General features: G+C 55.3%; 1 protein-coding gene across 2 annotated transcripts in view; it reads left to right on the forward strand.

Annotated features, from left to right (window-relative positions):
* The first annotated feature begins 3604 nt into the window (after nucleotides 1-3604).
* Nucleotides 3605-11227, forward strand: part of Mfsd12 (major facilitator superfamily domain containing 12) — a 9886-nt gene continuing 2263 nt past the window's right edge. For both annotated transcript variants that reach the window (XM_004632943.2, XM_023717166.1), the window contains exons 1-6: nucleotides 3605-4058; nucleotides 7274-7484; nucleotides 8890-9034; nucleotides 9113-9295; nucleotides 9505-9597; nucleotides 9684-9776. In XM_004632943.2, coding sequence (XP_004633000.1) covers nucleotides 3758-4058; nucleotides 7274-7484; nucleotides 8890-9034; nucleotides 9113-9295; nucleotides 9505-9597; nucleotides 9684-9776 — 1026 coding nt within the window. In that variant the 5' untranslated portion in view covers nucleotides 3605-3757. The remainder of the gene's footprint in view (nucleotides 4059-7273; nucleotides 7485-8889; nucleotides 9035-9112; nucleotides 9296-9504; nucleotides 9598-9683; nucleotides 9777-11227) is intronic.

Below are 11227 nucleotides of genomic sequence, written 5' to 3' on the forward strand. Positions count from 1 at the left end.
ATCTCATTTTTTGCTTTTTATTATCCCACTGACGTCACGCTGCAAGCATCTGTCTGCCCTCTGCCCTACTTCCTGAATTGCTTTTCTTCTAGAAAGGGTGCTCCTTCGCAGGCAGGCAGTAACACCTCGTTCTTTGGGCTTAAACTGGCAATCCTCCTGCCTCAGCCTCCCAAGAGTGCTGAGATGACTGGCATGTGCCACTTTGCCCAGCTTTTAAAAAAAAAAAAACAATATTTATTTTTGTTTTTTTGAAGCGCAGTCTCAATGTATAGTTCAGGCTGGGCTTGAACTCACAATGTATCCCAGGCTAGCCTCCAATTTTTGGTGATCCTTCTGCCTCAGGCTCCTGAGTGCTCTGAGATCACAGATGTGCCACCTTGCCCAGCTGACCAGCTGGTTTGATTTTGTCCAGGGCCATGCTCCGTACACTGTCAGATCTGAGGAAGTTTCTGGGAGCCTTAGACCCCCCCCCCTCCATCATTGGGCCTGGGCCAAACAGCATCAAAGCAAGCCCCCCACACCGCGAAGCTGGACTGGGGCCACCAGGAGATCTGATTGCCAGCCAGGGGAGGGGGGACGCGCTCCTGGCGTCTGGTGTGGCTGGGACGCTCTGGGGACATCAAAGGTTGCCAGGATGTGTCCAGACCCCAAGCCGCGGCAGCCTGTCCTTCCCTGGGGGCTGGACATTCATCCCTCCTTCCTGGCTCCCTCCCTCCTTCCGAGGGGCTCTCTCTGATCTTGACCCCAAATGCAACTGGCGCCCCTTTCTCAGGGCACGAGTGTCTCTGCTAGTCTTCAGGCATTTAGGGTAAGCAGTTCTCCTCCACCCTTGGACTTTTTATCCAACACTCTTCCTTTTCCCCTAGCCCGAAATCAGACAACCTCGTGGCCTCTGAGTAGCCTCAGAGTGAGGCAGTGGTGTCAAAGGCCAACACTTACCAGACCCTTTAGGACCCAGATCCAGAATGCAGGAGGTTGCTCTCTGAACCTTGTCATGAACTAAGCGTAAGATCTCCAGCTCTTTTTTTTTGCTTTAAGATCGGTTCTTACTGAGTCCCAAAGGTGCCCAGGCTGGGCCTCAGGCTTGCCATCCTCTGGCCTCAGCCTGCCAGAGCACTGGGATGACAGGCGTGCACCACATGCTGCTTCAGCCTAGCCGCCCAGGCCGACTTCTCCAGGTCCAGAGGCAGAAAGAAGGCGGTGGAAGGTTCCACTCTGCCCTTGACTCTGGGGCCAGGCTGGGCTTGTTCCTGGTTTCCCCACCAGTGAGGGCCAGGAGATAACACCTACTCCACCAGGCCAGAGCCCAGATGGCCCCAAGAGGCCTCTGCAATGTGTCCAGGGTGCTGAATGATAAAGGAGAGGACAGCCGGGCGCCTGTCCGTCAATCCAGGGGGTCTCAGCCCCAAGAAATAGATCTCAGACACAGGGCCCAGGAGCAGAGTTCAAATCCTGAGCCAGCCTCTCGTCCACTGTCGGGTCCTGGCTGAACACTCCCCCCCCTTCTCTTGCTATGATGGCCACCAAGTGGTGAAGGGGCCCAGTGGAATGAGAAGCTTGCCCCAACTTGCTTGCCTGCCCTCCTTCCTGTTCTTTTTTTTCTTCCTTCCTTCTTTCTTTTTTTCCTTCTTTCTTTCAAGGCAAGTATTATTTCTCAAGGTCCAGAGGCCAGGCTGTCTGGCAGGGAGGAAAGAATAGAGGCACTTATCTTTCCTCATCCCTGTATCTTCTCCATTGAGGTTAGTTCTTCTTATCTCCCCTCTCTGCAGTGAGGTTATCGCTCTTCAGGGCTGCATCCTCTTTTTTTGTTGTTGTTGTTGAGATGAAGTCTTGCTATGTAGCCAGGACTGGCCTTGAACTCCTTGGAGCTCCTCCTGCCTCAGCCTCCCAAGTGCTGGGAATTACGGGCATGTGTCACCATGTCTACCATTCAAGCACTCAATGGATTTTTTCCCCCCTCCAGTACTGGGGTTTGAATCCAGGGCCTTCACACGGAACTACACCCCCAGGCCTCTCTTCTTCTTCTTCTTCTTTTTTTTTTTTTTTTTGGTGCTGGGGATCAAATTCAGAACTTGCCAGGCAGGCACTTAAGCCACTTAAGCCACTGAGCAATCTCCCCACCCCCAGCTCTCCCTTTGTTCGTTTTTTTTTTTTTTTTTTTTTTTACTTTATTACTATTATTATCATTATATATTTTGGGTTTTTTGTTTTGTTTTGGCGGAACTGGGGATTGAACTCAGGATTCTGCACTTGCCAGGCAAGCGCTTATTCTACTGAGCTTTCTCCACAGCCTTTTTATTTTGGGTTTTTTAATTTTTTAAATTTTTTTGCGGAACTGGGGATTGAACTCAGGCCCTTGTGCTTGCCAGGGAAGCTCTTATTCCACTGAGCCATCTCTCCGGCCCCATTGGCTTTTTTTTTTTTTTTTTTTTTTTTTTAAATAAGGTCTTAGTGTGTAGTTCAGGCTGGTCTTGAACGCCCTATAGCTCAAGCTGGCCTTCAACTCTTGGTAATCTTTCTGCCTCAGCCTCCTGAGTGCTGGGATTACAGGAATGCAACTGTAGGCCTGCAATTTTTTGGGTTTGTTTTTTTCTTTTTAAACCTTGACACAGGGCTTGGCTAAATTCTAAATTGCTCAGGATGGTCTAGAAATGTGAGCTCCTCCTGCATCAGCTTCCCAGAGCATTGACATTACAGGCCTGCACCCCTATGTCTGGTCAGTTCTGTGACTTTTTAAACAGAGTACCCATTTTAGAGCAGGGAGAACTGAGACCCTACTGCCCTTAAGCGATTTGTCCTAGATGACATGACTGGGAGAGGGTGAGGTCAGATCTGGACTTCAGGATTTGTGTTCCAGACGTTTCAACTTCCTGCAGGCCCTGGCCTGCTGACGGGAAGGAACCGCGCCCCGCTGCTGGCCGGCCTTGCAGCAGGGCTGGTCGGGTGACCCATTCCCGAGTGGGCAGCGAGGGGGAGCAGCCCACACACCTTCCTGCCTCGGGGCCCTGACTCACCGCCCAGAAACCTGGTGAGGGTGCCTCGGCCACGTGGGTCGCCCTGCACCGCCCGGCTCGTTAAAGCCCAGCTGGTGTTACAACTTGCAGCCCCATTGTTATCCGTAATAGCTAATTAATTAGTGGTAATAGGTCCTCTCTGAGTCCCATTGGGTCTCCCGGGGCCAGGAAGTCTGCAACCCCGAGGCGGGCTCTGACTGTGTCTCCACCCACCGGCGCCGCAAACACACCTCATCCTCCCCGGCCCGCATTAGACTTTCTCAAGCTACGACTAAGCCGGGATGGCCAGACTTGGAGACGGGAGTCTGGGTGGGCGGCCGGGTGCCCACTTCTCTTATTTGCCTTCCCAGATGTGTGGGCAGTTTTCTGAACCCAGCTCAGCCCAAGGTCTTGTGAACTCCGGGGTACATATCCGGCTCTAGGACCGTGCGGGAGTCGAGCGTGGAGCCTCGGGTACGTCTGAGACCACGCCCTTCTTGTTGGTGATTGGCTGCTGTGTCCCGAAGCGCGGTTACCATTGGAGGAGGTGACCCTCGCTCTCCGAGATTCCCCGCCGCCGCCCCGCCCCGCCCGGGCTGCGGTGACCTGGCCCTCAGGCTCCGCCGCCTTATAGGAGGTCGCGGGTGGCGCGGAGGGGACAGCGGCGCGCGGAGTGAGCGCAGCACGGTGCGGGTCCTGGGCTGTCCGGCCGGGTCCCTCCGCGCCGGGTGGACGTGGCCACTGCTACCGCCACCGCCCGCGCCATGGGCCCGGGACCCCCGGTGGCCAGGGCAGGGATGCCCCCGCGGACTCTGTCGCTGACGGCGCGAATGAGCTACGCCGTGGGCCACTTCCTGAACGACCTGTGCGCGTCCATGTGGTTCACCTACCTGCTACTCTACCTGCACTCGGTGCGCGCCTACAGCTCGCGCGGCGCCGGGCTGCTGCTGCTGCTGGGCCAGGTTGCAGACGGGCTGTGCACGCCGCTCGTGGGCTACGAGGCCGATCGCGCCGCGGGGGGGCGCTGCGCGCGCTACGGACCCCGCAAGGCCTGGCACCTGGCGGGTGAGGACCTCGCCGACCCCCTGCTGTCCCCGCCCGGGCTTCCTCTGTCCTTTTGTCTGAGCCTCCTCCACCTGTCGCACCACCTCAGTCCCTCTATCTGCCTATCTAGGACTTGAGCTCTTCCTCTATAATTTTGCCCGGTGATCTGCACCTCCTCCGTCTGTCTGTCTGTCTGCCAGCTTTATACCTGAACCTCTCTCCCCACCTCCTCCATCTGTCCAGCTGCCTAGTGCCCCAGTAGCTGCCCAGCCCGGAAATCTGTGTAACTGCTCTGTGTCCCCTACTTATGGTCCTGTCTGGCTATGGTGACCTTCGGGGCCGCCCCTCTGTCCGTCCGTCCAATCCTGGGGCATCCTGGCCCTCTCTGGGTCAAGACTGATGGCCTAGCATCACTTCTGCCTGTCAGATCCCTTCTGCCCGCCCTCCCCGTCAGAGTGACTGCAGGACAGCTCAGTTTGTCCAGTGCCCATTCCGTATCCCAGGGCACCCTGCCCGTTCTTGCCTGGCCTGGGCCTGCTGGTGTTTTGGAGGGTTGGAGGTGCTGCCGGGAGGGAAGGTTTGGGGTGGGCGCACCTGGCAGAGTCTGTGCCATTTCTCTTTGTATCTGACCACGGTGGGGCCTAGGACTCACGTTAAGTGCTGTGGATTCTCAGGGATGGGCTGGGTTGCCCTGGCTGGAAACCCTGATAAGGTGGCTGCAGGGCCCCCAGATTAGCCTGCCGCTCCCAGCAGAAGTGCCTGCTGCTGCATCCTGGCATCCAGGGCTCTCTGGGTATTTCAGGAGCAGGGCCAGGAACCCTGCCCACTCCTCAGGATTCCAGCCTGTGGTTGTCTGGAAGCTGGGAGGGCACAGTTGGTTCCTCTTTGTCCTGGGACAGATTTTGACCCAGGGCCTCCCTCCAGAGCAAAATGTTTTTCAGGACACTGCAGATCACCTGGTAGCTCATGAATGGTGAAGGAGACTGAAAAGTGGACAACGGTTTTGGAGAATGTCACAATAGTCCCGTGTGGAGCTATTGACCCCCACATTCAGCTCTTCTCCTGGGGACATTTGGTGACAAGGGAGACAGTTGGCAGGCAGGGCAGACAAAGCCATGGTGTTATCTAGGTCAGGTTGCCCTGGGGCTCCCTGGCAGAGGGTGCTGCATATGCAAAGGCCCTGAAGTAGGATTCAGCTGCCTGGCCTTCTTGTGGGGAGGGGCCAGAGGTTCAAGGACCCAGTGCAGGTGGCTGGGGCTCCTGCAGAGGTGTATTGGGACTGGCCCTGAGGGAAGGAATCCTGCTGTGTACGGGGCGGGGTGCGGCCTTGACCCAACCCACCCCCTACACCTCACATGGGCACACAGGGAGCCCCTGCAAGAGGAAGCCAGGGAGGCCTGTCACGATGCCTGAGTTAGTGATGAGGAAAGTCACCCTGGCCTGATGCCCACTTCTCTATTTTACCCCCATGTCTGGGTGGTGGAGATGGATTATTTGTGCCCCTTAGTGAGCTGTCCTCCCCTTCTCCCCATACACCCTGCCAACCCTTCAGGCTTCTAGCCACACAGATACCCTGTGGATAGGGCCAGGGGGTGAGGATGAGCTGTAAAAGGAAGAGTGCATATTAGCTTTGGGGTTTTCAGGGCTGAGTAGAAGTTGGGGGCACAGGTGCAGCATTCCAAGCAGTAGAAACAGAAACTGATGCTAAGAGGGAAAGCCAGTTGCCCAAGATCCCCTAGTCCGCCGGCCAGGCTGGCCTGGACAATGGTTAACAGGGCTGGATGATAGCTGGGTGGAATGTGGCTGGAGAGGCACATTTTCCTGAGAGAGTTCACAGTCAGCAACCTGTCTCCAGAGCAGTATGATCTCCAGGCCACCAGGAATCTGCCCCCAGACTGGGGGCCAAGGCCAGTTCTAGAGAACCTGGTGGCTCTAAAGGGCAGGGGTGGTCTGGTTTCACTTCTCCATCTAGGCTTGAGGGGGTGGGGCGGGATGAGGTCATCTCTGAAGGGAGGGGAGAAAGATCCAAGATCCACCAGCAGGCTGGGTTCTCAGCACTGTGCCTTAGTGTGCCTCAGTGTTCTCATCTGGAAAACAGGGCGGTGGCACACTTTGGCTGTAGATGGAGACCCTAGTTTGGTTGCTAGGTCCCCGGATTCAGACAAGACTGCCATACCTTTACCTACCTAGGTCTTTTTTTTTTTTTTGCGGAACTGGGGTTTGAACTCGGGCCCTTGCACTTGCCAGGGAAGCACTTATTCCACTGAGCCATCTCCCCAGCCCCCTCTTTTCTTTTCTTTGTTTTCTGGTGGAACCTGGGATTGAACTCAGGCCCTTGCGCTTGCCAGGGAAGTGCTTATTCCACTGAGCCATCTCCCTGCACCCCGGAGCCTGTTGTCTGGTGGGGAAGCAGGAGATGAGCCAACTATAGACACAGGAGTTCAGGGTGTGCTCACTAAGGGCTTCAAATGAGACGGCAGGGCCCAGGATTGGGTGCTCAGGGCTGGAGGGGGCTGTGGGTGATGGGCTGTTCAGGAAGGGCTTCCCTGAGGTGAGAAAAAACTGCCTTTGTTCAGATGTGAGGAGAAAGCGTTGTAGGCAGAGAGAACAGCGAGCAGGGGTCCCAGGGCAGCACTGGGCCCAGTGAGCTGCAGGAGCAGGGAGGTAGGAACTGTGGCAGGCTGGGGGCAGAGGAGGATCAGGACCTAGTTTCCAAAGTTTTTTTCCTGAGCATGAGGGTGGCATCTGTAGGACTATTCTCTGGACCTTGGCCCCAGGGGCCTGGTGTCCTGGCACCTCAGGGCCAGCCCAGAAGCCTGTTGGTACCCTGGCTACTTGAGATTCCCCGTGAGTGTTGGAGCCGGGCAGGACAAGGCTTCTCCCCTGAGCCAAGGGGAAGCTGTGCCGGATGTGTGTCTCTATAGGGGACCCTGCAGGGACAAGCTGTGACCTCAGGACGACTCTCGCCTGTTCTGTACCTTGGTTTCCCTGCCTGACCATGGTGGAGAGGGTTTTGTCCTTCTGTGAGCTCAGATCTCCCTCCCTGCCTTGGTTTACTTCTTTGTCACGTTAGCTTGGGAGCCCTGGACTGCAGATCCCCAGCCTGCTCTGTAAGGCTGAGCGCACGGGTCCCCGACCCCTCCCTGCCTCTGTTTTGTCCTTACCTGAAGCACCCCAGGATGCCCTGGGCCAGTGTGCGAGCCCTGTGGTGTGACATGCCTTCTACCCACCCACAGGCACCATCTGCGTCCTGCTGTCCTTTCCCTTCATCTTCAGCCCATGCCTGGGCTGCGGGGCATCCACCCCCGAGTGGGCCGCGCTGCTCTACTATGGGCCCTTCATCGTGGTCTTCCAGTTCGGCTGGGCCGCCACCCAGATTGCGCATCTGAGCCTCATCCCGGAGCTGGTCACCAGCGACCACGAGAAGGTGGAGCTCACGGCGCTCAGGTATCCTGGGCAGGGCTGCGGGCCAGGAGGGAGACTGAGGCCTGGGCAGGGGACGCTGGGGCCCCAGCCTTCCTGGGGACACGTGCAAAGTGGCGTATCAGTCGGCAGTAGCTGCATAACGTGGTCAGAGAGCAGCTAGGTGCCATCCTGGGTCTCATTCTGCTACAGCCGTGGATCAGGAATCAAGCAGGGCTCAGCCTGGGGCTCCTGTGTGGTCTGTGATTGAGGTGCTGATTGGGGCTGGGTCTCAGGGAAGGCTTGGCCCCCATTCTGTGCTCACATCCTTGGGTGATAGAACTTGTTTTCTGGCAGCGTAGGAACTCAGCGTTTGCTGTTTCTTTGGAGCCATGAGGGGCATCTCTGACCTCAAGGAGGCCCGAGGCTCTTTTGAATAATCCCTTCTTTAGGCCAGGCCCATGCTGGACAGTCTGCTTTATTAACTCGCTTTCATAGAATTGGGGATGGAACCCATGTCCTTGCATGTTCAGGACAAGCACTCACCACTGAACTGCACCCTGGCTCCCAAAGCCAGGGCTCCAATTGCATCTTTTTTTTTTTTTTGCGGAACCAGGGATTGAACTCAGGCCCTTGTGCTTGCTAGGCAAGTGCTTATTCTACTGAGCCATCTCCCCGGCCCCCTCCAATTGTATCTTGATGAAGGCCCTGGCCTCCAGACCAGCTGTTGATCCTCACCTCTGCCCATCCTGGCTGCCTGGCAGCCTTGCCTTTGAGTCCCGCACTGTGGCCCCAAGTTCAGGCCCTAAGCCAGCAGTGCTTGGTGCCCGGCATCTCGACAGCCTCAAGCTGAGGGTGCTGGACTGGACTGAGGCCAAACCCTGGGGCTTCTACCTGGATGCACTTTGCCTAGTGAATGCCACCTTTATGTGGACTCTGGAGTTGTCTGGTTTTCGGAAAGGGAAACTTGAGGCCAGCCATGATGGTGAACATCTATCACCCCAGCATTCTGGGAGGCTGAGGCAGAAGGATCCTAAGTTCGAGCCCAGCCTGGGCAACTTTGATTTACTGATGCCCTGTCTCAAAATAAAAAGGGCCAGTGATATCGTTTATTTTTGAGGTGCTGGGTTCTGTCCTCAGTAATGGAAAAACAAAACAAAGATGGAAACTGAGTCTTGTTTCAGGTCAGAGTCTCATAACCTCTTCCTGGACCATTCTGCCTGTAGAGAGCTCAGGCCTGGGGACAGAGTTCCAGACCCCTGGCTCTAGTGTCCTGGCTTCTCCATCTCAGAGTCTGCACTAGTCTTAGGGTGCAGATGGGCACAATTGAGGCACAGTTTCCCTGGGGCCTCCCAGTGTGTCAGTGGTCAAAGGTACCCCAACCAGGGCTTCCCCCAAAGTGGCTTTTCAATGGGGAAGAAGTGGCCGCTGTCTGAGCCCCCACCCCCAGGTACGCCTTCACCGTGGTGGCTAACATTGCTGTCTACGGGGCTGCCTGGCTGCTGCTGCACCTGCAGGCCTCCTCGCACCTGGGGCCCACCGAGGACATCACCATGGGTGACCAGCTGGGTGTCCAGGATGTGCCTGTGTTCCGGGTGAGCTGGGGCTAGGATGGCCACCCCAGGGTCTCCTGGGCCTGGAGAGCCACTGCTGACCCCTTGCTCTGTCCTCAGAATCTGTCCCTGGCAGTGGTAGGTGTGGGAGCCGTCTTCTCTTTGCTCTTTCACCTGGGGACCCGTGAGCGGCGCCGGCCAAGGTGGGTAGAGGAACCAGATGAACACAGTCCCCTGGTGTCCCCAGCTGCTCAGCCCCTGCTGCTTTGGAAACATTGGCTCCAGGAGCCAGCTTTCTACCAGGTATGTTGTGGGGGATGCGCAGGGCTCCTGGGGATACTCGCTGAGTAGTGCTGTAGGAAGACAGCAGACATTCCCTTTTTCCATGCCTGTGCCCAGGGAAGACATTACTAATTGATCACATATAACTGCTTGGGGGCCAGTCATGACATTACTAATCAATCACTGATCACCACTCTCCTCCCTGCCTGTTCCTCTCCATTTGTCCACAGGTGGGCATTTTATACATGACCACAAGGCTCATTGTGAACCTGTCCCAGACTTACATGGCTATGTACCTTACCTACTCCTTGCATCTGCCCAAGGTGAGCAGACAAGGGAGGGAAGACAGGCTGGGTCCTGGGCTCCAATGCTGCATCTAAGCCCCACTCCTCTGCCTGTTTCCTGACAGAGGTTTATTGCGACCATCCCGCTGGTGATGTACCTCAGTGGCTTCTTCTCCTCCTTCCTTATGAAGCCTCTCAACAGGTGCATCGGGAGGAATGTGAGTGGCTGGGGGCTGGGGGAGGCCTGGGACACATTGCCTGGGTGAAGCCAGGATCTAGGAGTCAAGAATTGTAGATCCTAGCTTGGTGTGGTTTCTCTCATTTTTTTTTTCCAAAATTTTATTGATAAACAGATAGCAATGAGACAGTTTCAAAGAGAAAGAGTCAGGACGGGGGCGCGAACCGGCGACCTCGCGCTCCACAGCCTGGCGCCAAGACCGCCGCGCCAGGTCGCCGCCTGGTTTCTCTCATTTTAACGGACTTGCATTGCTCTCTCTCTTGTTGGTGTTTTTATTATTTTTAGGAGAGTACCAGGGGTCAAACTCACTATACCCGGGAGGCTGAGGCAGGAGGATCTAAAGTTTGAGGCCAGCCTGGGCAATTTAGTGACTTGGTGAGACATTTTTTTTTTTTTTTAAATATACTTAGTTGTTGCAGGGTCTCACCACACCGCTCCAACTTGTGGTGATCCTCCTTTCAGCCTCCCCAGTGCTGGGATTGGAAGTGTGCGCCACTATGCCCAGACTCTAGTTGGCTCAGCCCGCCCTGGGGCGGGGCTGGCATGGCATGTGGTGCTGGGGATTGAACTGCAGTCTTTGCGCTTGCCTAAGCTTGCCTAAGCAGGCAATTTAGTCCACTGAGCTATCTTACTGGCCTGAGGCATTCTTAAATAATATTAAATAATGCTAAATAATAAAGGGAGAGGGATGCAGCTCCGTGCCAAGACCCTGGGGTTAATGCCCAGTACTGCAAAAAGAGTTCTATATCCTGTCTTCTAAGCAGCTGGATGCTCAGCTCTGGAGAGGCCTAATGTTTTGGAACTTTCTTGGGTATTCTCATCTAAGAACTTAGAATAAGGATCAGAATCCTTGGTTACTCTCATTTTATTTTTCTGTATTTAGTACAAGGACTACAGGGTCTGACTATGTAGATCAGACTCATAGTTATCCTCCTGTTTTCAGCCTCCTAATTGCTGGGATTACAGGCACTTGCCACCACGCCTCATCTCAGTCACCATCTCAGTGTGCCCATGGGTGGGGCCAGCATGGCACACGGAATCAAATCCCGGCCGCTGTGCTCTGCCTAAGCAGCTGCTTTAGTCCACAGAGCTATCAGGCAAGCCCTGATTTCTCTCATTTTAATGGACTTGCATTGCTCTTTTTTTGGTGTTTTTATTATTTTGGGGGGAGTACCAGGGATCGAACTTACGGCCCTGCACTTTCCAGATAGGCATTTATGCCACTAAGCTATCTCTCCAGCTTTTTGGCCCACCCATGCCCGGGTTGGACTTGAATGTGGATATAAAGACCCACACATCTGACTGGGTATGGCGTCACATGCCTGTCATCCCAACACTGAGGAGGCTGAGGCAGGAGGATCTCTATGAGTTTGAGGCCAGTTGGAGGTACATAGTGAGATCCTGCCTCATTAAAAAAAAAAAAAAAAAAAA

The sequence above is a fragment of the Octodon degus genome, unplaced genomic scaffold (assembly GCF_000260255.1).
Source record: "Octodon degus isolate 3935 unplaced genomic scaffold, OctDeg1.0 scaffold00050, whole genome shotgun sequence".
Lineage (NCBI taxonomy): Eukaryota > Metazoa > Chordata > Mammalia > Rodentia > Octodontidae > Octodon > Octodon degus.